The sequence below is a fragment of the Callorhinus ursinus genome, unplaced genomic scaffold, assembly GCF_003265705.2.
Source record: "Callorhinus ursinus isolate GAN/ISIS: 27379988/994484 unplaced genomic scaffold, GSC_fseal_2.0 scaffold7, whole genome shotgun sequence".
Lineage (NCBI taxonomy): Eukaryota > Metazoa > Chordata > Mammalia > Carnivora > Otariidae > Callorhinus > Callorhinus ursinus.
This window is the reverse complement of record NW_027397069.1, coordinates 30,504,561-30,524,232: the sequence shown is the minus strand read 5'-3', so window position 1 is coordinate 30,524,232 and position 19,672 is coordinate 30,504,561. Positions and strand designations below refer to the sequence as shown.

At 32.4% G+C, this 19,672-nt stretch overlaps 1 protein-coding gene across 1 annotated transcript in view; it reads right to left on the bottom strand.

Moving 5' to 3' along the window:
* The window catches only part of DACH1 (dachshund family transcription factor 1), a 423,085-nt gene that overhangs the window by 20,470 nt on the left and 382,943 nt on the right, over positions 1-19,672 (bottom strand). Inside the window, exons 9-11 of the mRNA XM_073894450.1 lie at positions 19,009-19,156; positions 15,788-15,931; positions 15,202-15,270 (exon numbers count right to left, since the gene is read on the bottom strand). Coding sequence (XP_073750551.1) covers positions 15,202-15,270; positions 15,788-15,931; positions 19,009-19,156 — 361 coding nt within the window. The remainder of the gene's footprint in view (positions 1-15,201; positions 15,271-15,787; positions 15,932-19,008; positions 19,157-19,672) is intronic.

Sequence of the window (19,672 nt, the reverse complement as noted above, 5' to 3'; positions counted from 1 at the left end):
AAGTAAAATCTTTATAATATGATTTTAAAATGTCTACTTTTATATATTCACATTTGTCACATTGCTAACTCATTTTATTCAGAAATCATAAATACTGCCAAGAGTAAAAAACAATAATCAAAGTCATTATTTTCGGGGATCCTCAGGTAGCTCAATCAGTTAAGCCACTCTTGATTTCAGCTCAGGTCATGATCTCAGGGTCTTGGGATCCAGCCCTGTGTTGGACTCCGTGCTCAGCAGGGAGTCTGCTTGAGGTTCCCTCTCCCTCTGCCCCTCTCCTCTAAAATAAATTTAAAAATCTTAAAAGTCATTATTTTCAAGTCTCAGAATTCTAAACAGTCATTGATCCATTAAATATTGCTAAAATTGCATGTATACTTGTTCCCTAATATTTCATGTTAAAGCACCCTGCAAGTGTTGAAATATAAAAGCCTATAGCTTTGGAATAATGACAAAATTTCACCTCTTTGTTGGTTATACAATTTAACATTAAGAAAATAATTGGAAATGTTTTTGTATTTCCTGTGTTTTGTACAAACAACTTACAAAAGAGCCTATTGAGCTGTGATAATTCACAACCTTTCTATGTGAATTGTTGGGTTTAAATAAATGTCTGCGTTCCAATTTTCTCACAAAGGAACAGAACCACATGTTGAAATACTATTCAAAACAAGGCAACCAAGAGCTGCATTTGAGATCAAAATGGGCAATTACCCACCAACTAAATATTTAAACATTAACTTAGAAATCAATTCATATGTGACTTACCAAAAACAAAAACAAAAATCTAGCTATACTGAAAATTAAGTATATAAACATCCTAAAAATATTGACCTAATTTTGATATGTTTCTTTATAACCACTCAAGCAGTAATTTTCATTACATTTTTACTCTGTAGATAAATGCTATCAGTATTTTTGGAATTAGTGAGACTTTACTGTGAATGTGAAATTATGAGATGAGAGAGTGTGGAAGCTAAGCTAAGTATCGTTGCCAGCTTTGTATCAAAATGAGATTTGCTCTCCTGTTAACATGAGAGCTCATATTCTTCAGTGTCTTTACCCTTCTTTTGGACGGATGGTCTGTTGGGGTTTGAGCTATAGTTTGCTGATGACTTGACAAGGGTAACTTTTTGAGAGCCAGTGAGGTTTCTGTCTAATTTGAACTCAAATCAGTTTGATGCAATGGGCTCACTGTTCTCATTTGCTCTATTAGTAGGTGTAAGAAGGAGCAATAAGTCACTAGTTAAATTTTGCCTGCATTTAAAAATCTTACTGTAAGACTATAATAAAATATCTACAAATAGTGGGATAATATGAAATGGAGAAATAGTTTAGAACCATGTTTTGATTCTGCTGCCAGTAACCCTTGGAAAGTTAGCACAAATATATCACAAATCTCAGTGAAGTCCCCTGGGAAAAATAAGAATTATGAGAAATTTATTCCAAAAGATAGACCATAAGCATATGAGTGCCATACCATGAATATTTTTCTTTTGATCCACCATATTTACTTCACTTTTTTCACTCACTGAGTCTTGGAGATTTGTTAACCAAAATTGATTCTGAATTCTTAGGGAAATATAGCCTTTGAGCTATAGTATATAATTCATCAACCCTTTACATTAAAGTATCTTTTGCAATTTCTTGAAATACTTCTCATTCTAATAATTTAAGAAGTATAATTAGAATTTACAAAGTAATTTATTGGGCATTTTTAATCCTTTGCAATAATCATATCAATTAAGTGCCTAACATAATGGGATTCATCTGAATTGCAAAAATTTGAAGAATGATGTGGGCACGTGGGTCTTAAAATTCTATCTCAAAAATGTATGTCTGAAATCAAAGCAGTTAGGGGAAGTCATTGCATTCATTCTAAAAAGCTTGGAGAACTGTTCTCTATACTTGTGACTTAATTGATATTTTACATTTGGTTTATGTGTTGACATCATCTGACATTATATGAGCTTTTTGGGTTGAGAGAGAACTTTTCTGTCTTACTATTATCAAAAACTGTAAATAAACATTTATGTTATTCAGGCTTCCACAGTATTTTTGAAAATCTGTACTTTTATGTAAAAGTACATATTTTTGAGTTCCCTCAGGAAAAAAAAAAAATATGGTAGTACTGAGTTTATGGTCCCACCTGGGCTGGAACCCAGAACCATCTGTTGGAGTTAGCAGAGGAATGTACTTTCTGTGCCTCTTGTCTTACATCTAATCTTCTTTTCTCATTTGCAAAATTCTTCTCCATTCCCAACACCTTAACTAGGGATAAAGCCTCAGAGTGACATTTCATATAACGTTGTTGGAGAATTTATAAAAAGAAGTCAAAAGACTATGGTAACTTGAAACAAAATAGAACTATATTAATCAGTAAAATCCATTAAGAAAAAATAAAGACATTGCTATTAAAATTTTAAGTAAATATCATTTTATCATGAAAATCAAATAATTAGCTCCTAATCTGTTAAAATGGGAATTTTGTAAGTTAATATAAAATCATAGTATGGCATCAAATTTAAATACAGCAAACCTGATTCTGTATGGGGATAATTTATTGTCTAAAATCTCCCCATCCAGTGCTCTTTCTCCCAGGGAGAAATAAATAAAAAATGAGAGTCAGATCCAATAATTTGTAGCCATCATTCATGGTTTTATAGGTGTAATTAGTAAGCTTAAGTGGAGATTTACTATCTCTCGAGTATGATTATATATGAATTAGAAGAGTCTGCAGTTACTCCCTACTATATGAAAATACAAACCATATTAAGAGAAATTTGCCAAATATAATAAAAAATTAAGAAGCTCTAACACTTCCATCTTAAATGAGTCAAGAATAACTAGTTTATCTTTCATTTAATTTGCAAAGAGATAAATAATCATACAGAATATGTGGCTGCAAATAAATCTCTTCAAACCATATTATTTAAATTGACATAAATATTGAAATTCACACTCTGTCATGAATTTTTTAAATGCCCTGGAAAATCTGGTAAATATAATTTGCATTTTCCAGCTTAAAACATGCTAAAAGAAAAAGTATGCATCACATATGGGAAAAAAATTATTGGCTTAAAATAATTTTTAAGATCCAAAACATGTTTAATTTTTACCAAAAATGAATACTATTGCAAGTATTATTACATTAAGTTTATGCATAATTGTAAAAATAACAAAGTCTTTTTAGCTTTTAGTCTCTACCGAGTACTGTTCTAAGTTCTTTACATATATAAATTCACTTAATCCCATAACAATTCCGTGAGGTGGATATTGTGATCATTATCTTGTGTCTTACAGATTAGGAACTCCAAAAATCAAAAAGTTTAATTTACACACTCTGTGTTATACAGATAATAAACATCAGTGTTGTGATTTGAACCCAGGCAGTCTGAGTCCAGAATCCATGTATCCATAATGGAGAATGGACACATGCATCGTCTGTGTGTGTTATGTCCATACTAATAAAAAGTTAAATGTCTTTGACATTTTAACAGGATAAAAATATCAGTGCTAGAACAGGTCTTAGGATGTAAAATGAGTTACGAGGGTCACAACATTAATGAATGGTAGTTTTGACAGCAGATTACTATTCTCATTCTACCACTGTTAAAACTAAGTCATCTTAATGTTAAACCTTAAACCTTTAGAAATCAGTTATTTATTAAATAAATTATCATTGTTAGGGAAAAAATCTGTATTGGCATTTATTTTGAAACTGATTACTAACTATTTTTGTCACCAAATAGATTTAATTTTTCTTTTTATATTAGGGAAAACTTCATGAGAAACTGCAAATCATGAGAGTGGTTGCAGGGCTAAGAAATGTCCATGGCCTAATGAAAATGCCTTTTTGCTTCCCTAAAGATGATCCTAGAGGAAACCAAAGTCAATTTAATTGATTTTATCTCATTACTAAGCTTTACATGGAAAGAGCTATATATTTGCATTTTGAATCTTAATCCTTATAAATTTAAGCCCACCCTCATTATCTGGCTTAATATTTAGTCACTCATAGCCACTTCATCAATTATCATGAGATAAAAAGATTGATGTCACATAGGAGCAAAGCATTCGGAGTCAAATGGACTCAGAGGTCCTGAGTTCATGGTTTGATTCCAAGAAATCTGCTTTATGTTCGTGTGCCTTAGTTTTCTCAAATATAAAATGGGCTTGAGGAGAAGATAAACGAAAATGATGTATGTGAGAAAGCTGTGCAAACTTTAAATTGCTTTAGACAATGTTAACTGATGTTCTTCTTTGGAATGTTCTGTATCACTTTTGAATCAAAAAGAATGAATACCATTAACGAATCCTCAATTTCCCTTCCCTTATGTCTGTTTAACTTCTGGGCTCTCTCCCCCACTCTTCCCTAGTTTTCGTGAATATGTACTATTTGGCACTTGATGAAATTTTGAATTACATCCCTTCCAAGTCACGTCTCTTGGTCTTCACTATGATCTCAGTTTGTGAGTGGAGAAAACCCTGCTGCAAATCTCCAGCAGTCAGATTTAGAATAAAGTTGGAACCGTATAGCTCCTGCCAGGAAATATTGTCAGTCAATCTAGGAGATGTTAATAATAGCAAGTGCATTTTGCTATTTCTTTGAACCAGTTAAAATATTTTCAACCAGTGAACTATTTCTCAAACAATTAAACATACTGATTTTTCTCATATATACCCTCTAGTTGCCCACTATTTCAACCATAAAAATAATATTACCATTGAAAGAAATGATCAGGCCTTTGTAAATTTTACTTTTAAAACCAAATAGCTGCATTCATTTATTCATTTACCAAATGCTTTGCCACCTTTGAGAAAGTGAAATTGGACTTCCTTTTTTTTTTAAAGTGTTGCTGTTGTTAAAATGATACTGAATGTTAAGTAATGTGTTTGTTTTTCAGCTGTTGCAAGTCTAAAGAGATTTTTTGAATACTTCAATTATAAAAACATTTAAAACATACAAACTTGTGCAATTTTTATTTTAATGAAGATGAGAAGTTCATTAAAGAAGATAAATATTTCATTAGATGTTAAATAAAACAAAGAGATTTTTTGGCTTCTCTCAGCACAAAATTCCTTTGAAAGATTAATTAATACATGCAAATTATGCAAATTAGACCCATGCAAATATTTTATGAAGACAATTAAGGGAACCATTAATTACTGCTTTTTTTGCTTCAGTGAGATTCATTCATTTAATTTTAATTTCACTTTAACTGTTTTGATGTATAATCTTGCAGCTAAGAACTTTATCTTTCCTGGCGGGTCACTTAAACTTATAAATTTCATCAAGTGAGTGCACAGAAATCTGTAAAGATATTCTCTAGACTATGTTTAGTATCAAGAGAAATTTCTGACACAATGCACTCTCAGAAACAGGGAAACTGGAAGGGAATGTGAGCTCATTCTTGGACAAGTTTCAACTGCTGGAAAAGCAATTAATTTGCTTTGGCTGTGCTAATATAGGGGAATTAGAAAGTGTGACACAAGACAAATAGAAATAATTAGTTCTCCAAAATGATGTTCTCATTAATATGGTTCGAACAGTTGAAATAAAAAACATTATTGTGGCATGTCTGCATTCTGTCCCTAACTATGGGAGATGGAATAATGCACCATAAGCGTTTTTACATTTACAGTCTAAATGATGATGTCTTATTTTTTTAAAGAAGAATTTATAGCAAAGGGTTTTAGATATCCTGAATGTCTAAACATATACATGCTATCAAAATTGATGACATACTTTCCATCACCAGGTGTTTATGTACCAGTTTTTTATTTTGTGCATGCAAATCCTGTAATTTAGTGAATAGACTTTAAAGCGGGGATTCTTTTTCTGTAATTTAAATATTTTCAGCTAACTTATAATCCTGGAGTATAAATAATATTTTTCAGAAAATAAAAATCTATTTATGTTCCATCTCAAAGAAATTACTGCGAATATTTACTAGAGGTTCTCTTAGATGGCCAGGCTACTTTCACTGTCTAAGAGTGGATACAAAAAGAGGAAGCAGGCTATGTGAACATGAACCACTAGAGTTAGTTCTAATCTATATTTCAAAATGGTAACCCTCTTCAGCTTTGGTAGACATTACATATGGTTTCTATTGCAACAATTGTCAGTGAGCAAGTTAATTGGACATAATGGTCGTCATTTTTTTCTTTTGATAATAAAGGTAAAAAGACTCAACGCAAAAACTTATTTTAAATAAATTTTTCTTAAAACCGAAGATGAGAATATACTATCTAAATAAGAAACTAATGGAATGCATCGATCACAATGAAAAACCAATTTCTTCAACTGGTATTCATAATAATAAAAAGTATCATTAATAAAAATATATATAATATTAAAATGACAGAGGCTTATTTTTCTACCTATCCTCTGACATTTCTCTCAGTTCTATAGCCGCTCATTGTTAGTACAGAACTATGAAAAGTTGTAAACGGACACACATTATCACTGACATTTGTTGAGCTTTATAATTTTTTCTTTAACCCCACAGATCTTAAAATTAAATTTTCTTTCTTACAAAGGTAATCTCATTTCATTCATCCTGAGATTCCTAAATTCCCTAAATTTCTATTGCATACTTACACTGTCTACACAGATGTATGTTACGCCTTCTAAATTAGGATCATCTGTGAATTTATCACTAATTATGATGTTAAATCAAAATGGATCTAGCATTGATCTTTCAGACCCCCTGCTAATACCTTTCCCAATTTCCATTTATCACCGTTCTTTGATTATGGTCTTCAGACAGTATTCAAGCCAAGACACAAACACATTCATGAAAAAGCCAGTTTAATTCAGTTGTATCTATGCTAACAAAACGCTGTATTTTCTATAAATAATTGGCCTGTTTCAATATTTAATCATAATTTAGTCGTACAATGTCATTTTTACCCTCTCTAAATCTCTAACTCTAATTAATTATTCCTGATATTCCCTATATCCTCTGAATTGTCATAGAAGCTACCACCTATTATACGGCATTTACTAAGGAAAAATGATGTCAACTATATTACAAACCAAGCCCAATCATTTTGCCTTAATTTAATCTGCATAATAGTTGGGCAATGGAGTAAGAATTGAAATGACAGGACAAAACTTTGTGTTATGTCACAGCTCAACACAAACATAATAATGAAAATCATGCTTTTCTCCCATAAGAACCAAGAGTTTAGAAGATTAGGTCTGTGGAAATAATACATTGAAAATAATTTTTTGTAAGTAATAGTTATAATCAACTGTATCTTATTACTATTTTCAGCAACTTCATACTTAACTGCCTGCTATGTCTCATTTCATGTATAATTAGTTTAAATTATGTAAGAAACCATTTCCAACAAAAACCTATAAAAGGCCTTCAGCATTTGGTGTTTAAACACAGCCACCAATGTTCAGAAACAAGATTTCCTTTATTATGTATTTCCTAAAAGAATAATATACTGAAATTATAAGAAAACATTATTCTAAAAGTCTGAGATTTTTATTTAATAATAATAACTCTGTCTAGTTAAATGAGCAGTTAACAATGACCTATGATAACTATGGAACAATAGCCTGTTTATTGGTTACAGCCTTCAATCAATATCATCTTTTGTTCAACTTAATCAATGCTGTCTCAAATTGATTAGCTGCATTGAAATGCTGCCAAACACCAGAAACCAGTGCCAAGAGACTAGAAGTAAATTTATTATTGTTTTGTTTTGTTCATAGTAATATAATTCTAATATTTATTTATGTTTTTAAGATCAAGAGAAAGAGTTTGAGGTGATCCTGATGGTAATTACATTATTTGTAAGTGACTCAACAATAGTCAATATACAGTGCAAGCAGTCTGGAAACCAGTTTTGAACAAGCTTCTCTTTTTTTCTTTTTTCTTTCTTTCTTTTCATAAAACCCTCCCTTTCCCTCTTTTAAGCTAAATAAAAACATCTTCAAATATGAAAAGTTAGGTTCCAATAACAAAAACATTCTTATAAATTTCTACAAACACTTTACTAGGGGACTAAATCAACATGATATTATAAAGACCAATTTTCTGAAAAAAGAAAAGTAAATTATATATCAGAGTAATAATAGCTTCAGTGTTTATCAGTTGCTAGGCACTGTAAATATGTTAACTCACAATAATAAAATGTAATATGAACAGATAAAACTTAACTGTATGCATACTATTGTCCAGTACGTGTTGAGTCCTTACAGGGATTATTTTATTTAATCCTTCTAACAATTCTCTGAGGTTAAGCAATTACTAATGGGAAAAAAAATGGAGCAGAGATCTGAATCGAGACCTGACTCCTAGCTTTCTTAATTTCTAGTTCTGTAGCTGTGCTAAAAGAACCCCTACTTCTCCATTACACTTAAGGGTCTTTTTTTAAGTATTAAAAATAGAAATGTGCATAAGACAATTATATGAAATTAAATGTAAACAATACTTTCAAAAAGATTTTAGAAGTGCTAAGTTTAACTAAGTTTCAATTTAGGGCCATTACAGTGTAAAAGTCTTGGAATATCATTTAATAACTCTGTTCAGACACCTACTACAAAAGAAATGTCTTATATTAAGTCACAATTAGATTTGTGTCTGATTTTAAATTTATCTTAAGTTCACTGCATGCTCAGTGGTAGGGATGTGGATAAATCTTTTATCTAAATATGATTAATTTCTTAGCATCTTTTATTGCTACTTTGTTTTCTTCACTAAAGAGTGAGTTTTCCCCAGTGTGTGTGGAAGTGTCTATAAACTGTAAAGGAAACCTTTTTTTGGTTTATCATTTGTATACACTGTATTGTATACACAATACATCTGTATATACAATACAATTGTATATCATTCTCTAGTGCCTGTCAGTAGACTGTTCTGAACTTCTTAAGTCATTAACAGACAATGTGCTAACTATTCAAATTGGGTGACAGGCATGGAAGTAGTTATTCTAGAAGGGAGAGAAGTCTAGACAGCGAGGCATGGAGGACAGAACAAGGAATCTGGAGTCATAAATATGGATTCAAATGTCTGTGACCCCACTAACTCATAGCGTAAATGTGAGAATATTAATTAGCCACTCTGAACTTTAGTTATCTCACCTTTAAATTAAAATATATAGGAAAGGGTCAAAAATATCAGTTTCCAATCTACCTCACTATTTTAATAAGCAAATAGTTCCACTTACCATATAATATCCCTAAGCCTAAATGAACGAAAAGTGTATTATGGGGAAATTCAATGAGTGCTAAAACATTTGGTTCAATACAAAATTTTGATAAAAGATATAAATTCCACTCATAAGATTGATATGCATGATGATGCTTTGAAACTGGAAGTTACTAACCAAGCAATAATAAAAATCATATATTTTAAATAAGCAAGAAAGGCACATTTTAACAATCCTAATCTAAAATAATCAGGAGAAAACAAGGGAATGTGAAAAGCAACTGAACTAAGTTACATTCCCAGCTCTGATTAACTCATGATATAACTTTAACAAGTCATGTGCCCTCCCTAAGTCTCACTTTCCTTGTTTGCAAAATGAAGAGTTTTAATTGATCTTTAAAGTCCTTTCCTAATGCTAAGGCAATAACATCATAAAAGTGTACTTGGCATGTCATCAGTGTTCAACAAATATTTGTTGAAAAATAAACAATTTTTAAATTCAGCATGTATCTTAAAATATCTAGGAAGCAGAAAGGAGATATTTTTTAATTGGAAAAAAAAGATTGTTAATGTGAAGGCACGTCTTTTATGTCCTTTTATTGGAAGAATATTTGATTTTCTATGATCTGAGATCAGTCAAAAAAAGAATAAAAAGCCAAACAGTTTTGATTATGGCCATTGGATATAAATAAAAGAGATGTACTTTCGAGTGAAGTCAAGATTTTGCAAGCATAACTTGCAGACATTCTAAGATGTCAGAGGAACTATGGTCCACATTTCCATTGATTTTACCAATTCTTTTTTGGCTTAAAAAGACGGGTTTTCTTTTTTTTTAATTTTTTATTGTTATGTTAATCACCATACATTACATCATTAGTTTTTGATGTAGTGTTCCATGATTCATTGTTTGTGCATAACACCCAGTGCTCCACGTAGAACGTGCCCTCTTTAATACCCATCACCAGGCTAACCCATCCCCCCACCCCCTCCCCTCTAGAACCCTCAGTTTGTTTTTCAGAGTCCATCGTCTCTAATGGTTCAAAAAGACGGGTTTTCTTAAAAAGAAGCCACAGCTACTACTTCGAAAGTGAACTTTCCAGACTCTTCAGACATTGATAAAAGACATAGATAAAACAGCACTAATCCATGATTGTCCTATGTTATAGTTCGTGTTTATATATTGATAACCTAAATAATTTATAAAGAAGATTTAATCATGTAAAATTATAAGAAATCAAAAAAGAAGCATAAGGTTAAAGTATATTAAACAAAAGATGAAGGTATTATTTGAGAAATATAACCATAACATGTTAAATTAAATATAAATTTAAAATGGAAAAAAGTGAGTGTAAGTGAATATTCACAGAATCCAAATCTTATGTCAAATGTGCAAACAAAAAAGTAACATTACACACACATATAAGAAGCAAAAACACATATTGTTAATTCAGCGATCAGATACGAAAATTGATTCTGCCAGAATTTGTAATTCTGACTTTCCCAGGTAGAATTATATTATCCTTAGCTTCCTCACATCAGTCTCTCCAACCAAAGTCTGAGAAATGTCAGAACAATGAGGACCCTTGGCATTCACAAGATCAAACAGGTCCTAAGTCATCAATGGTTGATACATTCTTTCACGATATATCGAACATTCAGCACTGTAAATACGACACAAACATCTGACACATTCGTATACATGCGTCAAACATACAGGTCATGGTAGTGACCAAAACAGACATGGTTCACACTCTGCTCAGTTACCTTCCAGAGAGAGGAAGAAGACACTGAGCAAGGCATTACAAATGCACAGCAGGTGATTGTGGAGAAGTGAAAGGTATGGTAAGACCCTCGAAGAGGCAGAATTAGACCCAGGGGATGGGGAGGTGCTGGAGGGGCAGGGGTGGTCTGGGAAGCATTCCTGGAAGCAGTAACTTCTAACAGATACTAAAGGCAAGGAGGAAGGAACTATGTCCCTGATAGGTGGACAAAGATGTGGGGCTTTCAGGAAATCAGAAAAGATGAGAGGGCTCCAGGACACGGGGAAAGAGCTGTAACTGGGTGTGGAGGATGAGGGAGGGAAATGCATGCTCTGCTCTTCCTCAGTATAAATTAAGGAGGAGGCTGGACTGGGCAGATGAGAGTTCCAGAGAGAAGGAACATTGGATGAAGACAGGTGTGCAGGGGGTGCACGATCATTTTGGTTTTGTGCACTTGACCTTGAGGCTTCTGTGAGACAGCCAAATAAAGCTGGATATTACCTGGACCTCTTAAGAAATGTCTGAATGGGCTGGAGATTATATATATATATATATATATTTTTAATTGTCAAAACATATCAGTTAAATAAACCATTTAAGTGGGTGCCATTGTCCAGGAAGAGAGATTAAGAAGAAATTAGAATGTAGCTCAAGAAAGCTATCATATTCTAGATTTGGCTGCAGATAGTATAGGGATGGGCATCTATATGTGTGGCGGCAGAAAAGGTTTTGGAAGATATTTATTAACTAGTCCAAAAAAAGTGTCCAAGGAGTATTTATATGAACCCAGTCTACTCTGCATATTCAAAGAATCTTACAAAAAGCTTTAAAGTAAGATAAAATTTTCCAACACAAATCATGCCATATAAATCTGCAAGACTCAAGGCATAAGAGTTAATCACCATATAATTCAGCTCCTGAAACAAGTTTTTCTTTAATTTTTTGATGTTTATTCTCTAACCACAATATTGCCACTAAACTCATGAATTTTGAGTTAGCTACTAGAAATATCAACAATGAAGAATTTATCCCTGTGTAGGATGAGCTGATTTACTTTACTTATCATAAGTAAGTAAATTATTTAGGGTCTCTTTGCTCAGGAATACTTTCTAAACTGCTGTCTGGTTCCCTCCTCGCCTCCCCTATAGTTTTACAGAAATGGTGGTATTAAGTGCCAATGAGGCAGTGTTTAGTCTAACTAACCTGAGGTGCTTATTTGGGGGTAATTACCTGGCACTTGAGCAGTATTTAAGTGCCCAACTTCTAGGTGACTAACTCTTGGGCCAAGCATGGCATTTATTTATTGCCAGAATGTTAAAAATAAATAAATACATGACAAACATTGAGAAATGTGCCTTTCCTTTGTCTTTCCTAATTAAGTTGAGTTTATTTTGGAACGGAGAATAATTTCACTTATGGTTAGACTGGGAGCAAGAAAGAATACAAACGGTATCATCACACCTGGGCTTGGGGGCGCCGAGACGAAGAAAGCAGAGGGAGGAAGAGACCATATCTGCCTCATTCTTACACTGTGATGCAGCAGGCGCTCTCGGCTCCCCAAACGCATGACATAGACCATTTCACAAATGAGCAACGAGTTCCAGTTCTTTCCTCTTTGCCTTTCCCATCATTGTGCTTCGACTCGGAATTTAACTAACTAGTTTTTTATCTTTGATTTTTTTCTGTTCACAGTTAATTTTGTTCTGTTGGCTTCCAAATGTATTCATTTAGTCTAAGGTTTGAAAAAAAAGGCTCAAAGGGCCAAATGAGCTTATTTAGTGGGATGAGAGTAGCAAAAGATGATCTCTTGGGTCTGCCTGGTATTTTTTTTTTTAAGATTTTATTTATTTATTTGAGAGAGAGAGAATGAGAGATAGAGAGCACGAGAGGGAACAGGGTCAGAGGGAGAAGCAGACTCCCTGCTGAGCAGGGAGCCTGATGTGAAACTCGATCCCGGGTCTCCAGGATCATGACCTGAGCTGAAGGAAGTCGCTTAACCAACTGAGCCACCCAGGTGCCCAAGGGTCTGCCTGGTATTTTAAAAGTCTTGGGTGGTTCAACTCCTGGTAAAATAATTTTCTGGTAACTAAAACATAAAAATACAGATTCATCCACAATGTTTTTTATCACATTTGAGAAAAAAAATCCCTATTATCTAATTAAAACCATGAATATATGAGTTAAGGGTTTGATTGAAAACTAATTGTGCATTTTGAACAATATAACAAAACCATTACATCCAAGGGTAAGTATACAAAAAGTAGAGTATTACTGATTGTTCACATTAGAATTAAGGAACACATTTTTAATTGACCGGCTGAATGAATGAATTCAATGATTAAGATTTTATACTACAACTAAAGCAAAGCATTAAATAACTCCATAATCATTTATATTTGGCTTTAAATCACTATGTATAACTGTTCTTCAAATGTTTTATTGCCTTAATTATAAAGTGGTTTGGGTGGGTTTTCTTTGTTACTCAACTGAGAGCATTTTGGATAGCAAAAGGAAGGCAATTTATGATTTAAAATTTTACTTGGAATAAGCAAATCACAGAAGAAAATAGGAGTTGTCGAAACTTCAACCTTATAGAGTCTTCTTTATATGCATAAAGTCTTCTTTATGCATATAAAAGTGTATATTTGAATATATGTGAGTTTTACAAATTCAAATTAAAATAAATATAGCTTTATTGATGACCAAAATTTCACTGATAGCAAATTCCTGGAATAATGTTGACATAATGTTAACTATGCAAAGTGTTTAATCATTGCCTAATCACTTCTTAACATTGGCAACAAATCTTCCATTAATATGCAGGAATATATTGTCTATAATTTTTCTTGGATTGATTTGACAACCTTGAGGATTCTGTAGATACCAGACAATTTATATATCACATCTACCCAGAGACTCATGTGCTTTCTTAGACCCCTTTTGGCCACCAGCTATGTTAATGAATGAGTGGGCCCCTGCACACACAAATCAGGGCTGATATTTATATTGACCTGATTGAAGTTATCATCCCTGATAAAGAGGACTGGCTTTGCTATTATTAATTTGTTAACATCTGTATGCAATTTTTAAAAGAGACAGAACAGAAATCGTATGATTTTAATAAGATTATAGATACACACACACATAATTTTGCTGATATCCATAATGCTCTAAAAAAAGTCTTTTCTACATCTACAATTGCATTAATCTTGCATACACAAGGAGATATCTCATAAAAACATATGGTTCAAACCTCAGGATTTAAAAAATAATTATCATGGTTTTAGGTAAAATAAATATAGGCAAAAACATTCTTCAGGAATGTTCCTGCAAGTTTCTGATTTTTACTTATTTCATATCTGATACTTGACAAAAGTATATTTCCTTTACACTAAACCAAAGCTGACACTTTCGGAGCTGATTAAGTAGCACAATTAATGTCAAACAATATCCCCAAAATGATTGAGCTTAAAATGCAAAATAAAAGCAATTGGGAGGATTATAGCAGTTAATCATTTTAGGCTTCCCTTTGAAGAACCATCTTCATTTAAAATAGAAAACAAATGCTCTTTTTACTGTTTAGTATTCATGTTGTTAGACTGAGTTTATTGCCTAGAATAGATGTTAGACTACAAATGTTACCTTCAGATTTTGTTCTTTCCTAATAGTATGGTCTTGGCAATATATGTATTTAGCTCTTCTGAGTGTTTATACAACTCCCTTTAGTATTCTATATATGATTTTGCTCAGCACATTTGTGTTATTAAAATGTATATAATGGCATAGAGAACATTCACAAAATCCACAGAGGACTAAACAATCTTATTTATTGTTAACATTCAACCAGTCTATTTTGCATGTACCTTGTAGTATCTGTCACAAAAATGAGAAGGAGAAATTTTCAAATTTAAGAACTACCTATTTGATTAACCCATGCTTTTATTCAGATGGTATAGAACTTATAAACCCTTCCCGAGTGGAGAAGCATTCAATAAAGCACATTTACTGTGTCCAAGATTAAATCATACATTGTTTAAAATTAATTATTCCTTTTTAATTGCATTGTATAAACAGAAATGACCTGTTAATTTAAAGAAAATCTATCAGCACAAAATGAATTCACTCATATAAACAAGCAAGATGAACTTGACCTTGTTTGAACTTGTTTTGATGTGGCCCAGATGGTAGGCTACATGCTTGAATAGCAGGCTAAAGCTGAGGAAAAACTCATATAGCAAGATCTAGATTTATAGCCTTTTGCAAATTCCTACCTTGTATTGTCCTTTCAGCATCTGTTCGGCTGCCGCTGCGGTCAGCTTCTATCTCTGGGGTCAGAGAGTCTAAAAGCACAGAAAGGTAAGAGTGACACATATTTCATTTGATGCTATTGTCCTTTAAAAAAAAAGAGCAACCTGTTACTTTGGTGCTGAATTAAAATTACATAAATCTTTGTCATCTTTTAAAGGTTAACAAAGACCAGAACCACAAGAATTATCAAAATATTTGAAGAGAGAAATAAGTAACACAAAATTGTTCATAACATGGGATGGGGTTGGGATGTTCTCCGATTAATATTTTATCCCATTTCAGTAGAGACAGACTCGGCTAAACAGGAAAGCGAGGTCAGGTCCCAGATACTGGAGTTAAGCCATAACAAGAGGGTGAAAGCCCCTATGAAATCAAGCATTGCCCCAACAAGTGGGACTACCACCCACCAGGCTCTCAGCTAGGCGCACAGTTTAATGAATCACTAGATATAGAGATAAAGATATAAAACCACAAACGCAAGTTTAAATTGTCCTTTGAGTGCTAAAAAGCGAATGTTAGTTAGCCAGGCATAAAGATGCCCTCTCTTACCGTTTAAGACCCTGAGACTCTCTGTAGAAGCTGCCTGTTTTAGTGTTTGCTCCGCTTGTTCCCGCCGCTTTGTCTCAAATTCAAGCGCTTCTTGTAATTTTCTCTTTGCCTTCTTCTCCTTCTTTAGCCTCTTTTGAACTATGGCTAGAAAACAGTGTTTGTCTATTATATTTTAAAAAGTTTTTGCGATGTTCCAACTTACATATGCTTACAAATTATCTGTTTTTTTTTTTAATAATATTCTTCTCCCCCCCTCCCCCCCCCCACTGCAGGATGGAGCCTACCTCTGCAGAGGAAGTTCAAAAAATCCCACCTTTACCTAAAATAAAATCCCAGTGAACCATCCAAGGAGGCCAATTTTTATTTAGCCTTGAACTATTATATTACAAAGATGCCTTTAATTGTCATATGTAGAGACAGGTTTAAGGGGAAATTAATTTTAGTAAATATTTATATACACGGATAAAGGAAGTCTGATTAAATGAATTTTGTGGATTAGTCTCTGCCCTTGAATCAGAATAGTGCAGAGTAGTTAGAATAATGCAAACCTTTATAAGCATGCCTCCTATCTCTTAATGAAGCACCAATTTTGAATAGTAAATGGAGCATTTCCCCTGTAGTTGTTTTGCAAAAACAGTTACACCAATTAGTTATTAAGAAATTTTTCTTGAAATTAAAAAAATGCAATAAATATTATTGTATATAATGAGTTAATATTCTTAATTATTAACATAGAAGCTATCTTTTGGGGGGATGAAGCTATTGTAATTTGCCCAGAGTTATCAGTAATTTCTTCAAAGAAATTTATATGCACTACAATGTATTTCAAGAAAATTATGTTTTACTCTGCTGAAATCTGTGGAGTATAATACCTCACTGATAACAATAATGTGCTACTGCTGACAATAATGTGGTATTTATATACAAAACTAAATTATGATACAAAAAGTTAATTATGATACATTTTCTCCTACTAGACAATTTAAACATTGTATATAATACATAATCAATAAATAGTAACAAATAAATGTTCACAAATGTATGTTAACTATACTTTCAGTATCATAATTATTTTAGCTTTTACAATATATATAAGGTAAGCAGTTAGCATACAGGGAGCACCCAAATGTTTTTGTTTTTTTTTCCTGGTTGATAAACATTGTGGATGTGAATGTGAATATGACAGAATCAGTATGAGATTATCCTTTTGTAGACTTAGTCATAGGGAGTAGTCATTCCAAGTTTACTATTTGATTTCTTACTACAGATGAAAGAATAACAACATTTTTATTTAATACAGTATTTAGTCAAAATATAAAACAAAGTAATAAAAGTTCAATTAAGAATTTGTTTCAATTTCTAATCTTCATATGTCCCGTTTTTATAATTATTAATACTATTAAGGTGGCAAACCATTAACTTGACTTTATTGTTGCTGGTAACACATATTAACAGAGACTTTTTTTTGTCAAAATGTACATTGGCTACAGTTTTTTAATAAAAATAAAACGGGTTTCAAATAAATGTTAATTTCCTTTACTTAATAAGGTGAAAATCATATGCTTATCTTAACAAAATCATTTGCCTACTGTATCCCTTTCCAAAGATGATTGTTCATAAGTGTCTTTGAAAATAAACAGTAATTTCTGAATTACTTATTTGGATTGTAAACTTCCATGGGACTAAAAGCTCAATACCCAGTGTCTTGCCATTGACTGCTTATTGTTTCCTCTTCTGTGATTGAACCGAGTGGTATTGCCTTATTCTTTCTTCAGGGTAGTACACTACTTCAATAGATACATTTATAATAGATAATTATTGATAGCTATTACCTTTAATTTATTGTTCACAATTAATTAAATGGGAGGTTCATGACGTGATCTGTGAAGTGTTTTGCCCTCTAGTGGTTAAAGAAAAAAACAATGTAAGTCCTCCAAATGATTTGAACCAATAAAATTCTAAAGTTCTCTCAAGTAACCAAAAGATTACTTTAGGAATTCAAGGGTCTAACTGTAAGTCTTGTCAGAAGATAATAATAATAATAATAATAATAATAATAATAATAATAATAGTAATAAAGACTTCTCCAGGTGAGAACAAAATCAAGACATGGCTATCTCATGGAAGATGGTTCTATATAATGAACCCTTTGACCAATCTTCATTATTCACAAAGAATATGTCCCATTATCAATGTTTATCTTGTTTTGATTACTTTAGTACCTAAATCTATGTGACATCACATTATCTAGATGAATGTTATACATGGGTGGTGATGGCTTTCCCAAATTAACCTCATCCCAGGAACCCACTAGCTATTGCTTCTTAGTAACTAATGTAAAAACCTACCAAGTCTTGCTCGTTTGAAAAACAAAAAGAAACAATGATTTTCAAATGACTGTATCAAACATTTAAAAGGAGGATACGTGGAATATTTTTATTGGATACTTATTATATGAGGGAATAGGTGCTCCCCCTCTAGAGTATTTAGGAGAATCTTTTAGTTGAGGCAAAGGGAAAGTTGGTTGTAAAGAAAATACTCTTAATCTCATACATAATATAAACACACAAATATGAATGACCTTTAAAATTATCTATACATGCGCTGTAAAGTGTGTTAAAAGAAGCAATTCATAGATTGGTAATATCATTATTTTTACCCAATAAAAATTCATATTGGTTTCTACACTAATGTGTATTTGACCTTGTTGGATGAAAATGAGGCATTCAGAAAGAAAATTATACAAACACTCAACTTTGGTCATTTGTTCAGATATTCATCAGTCTTCAATTTCAGTTGATAAATATCTTACTAAATCTGTTTTGCTTGAATAATCAGTATTTTCTATTTTAGCTTTAAGACTTTAACTCTTAAGTTTTTCAAAGGGCAATTGTGAATGAATATAAAATTTTTCTTCATGGCTGTCATTAGAGCTCATTCTTATCTTAAAATTATTTGTTAAGCTCTATGAGCAATAAAAATTATGTGATTAATGATATAATAGATATATTTCAATTCCCTGAGGTACAAACAGAGGAGAAATCATATATACTCTGGAGATGAAAAATTACAATGAGCCGAGGATTCAAATCCTGCTGTGAACCTCAGCTATAAGTAAATTAACAAAAAAGCTGTAGTCTCATAGTAAATCACCAAACATAGTATTGGTCTGTTAAATATTTTATAGAAAGTATTACACTTATTTGGAAGTTCAGAAATACCTCTATTCTTTTGTTCCATAGCCAACTGCTTCTCAAGTGTTTCCCTCAGTTCTCTTTCCCTTAAAAAATCCATCTTCAGCTCTGTTTTTTCCAGTTGGACTTGTTTTTCTTGAGCTCTGGCATTATCTATGGCAACTTTCAAGAGCCCCTGTACAAAGAAGGCATTCAGAATTGTAATATTTTGGAGCAAACCACATTTCATTCATTACTTGAAAGCATTTTTAAACAAGAACCAACTTACCAATTCTTGTATATTCACTCTGTTTTCATTAAGACAAGTACTTCAACTAAAGCACAAAATTTTTAAATCTAATTAAACCATATTAGGAAGACAAATGTTTTTGCCATGCAGGTTCGATTGCTTCTAATTAGATATCTAGATCTAAAGCTAAATGAGGGCAGCACATAAGCATACTAAAAATTAAGAACCGAGAAGAAAATTATACTGAAGCTCTTACACAAGTGATGATCTGATATGGTTTGCATAATCCCAAATGATCCTGGCAGGACCCACCTATCTCTTGGAGCTCAATCTTCAGCAGTCCCTACTGAGATCACGTGGGACACAATGCTCGTCTTTCCATTTCTCAAGAAAATTGGTTTCTGCACCAGGGATTTTGCTCTTTCGGTTCTCCTGAATGCTTTTCCTCCCAATTTTTATGTG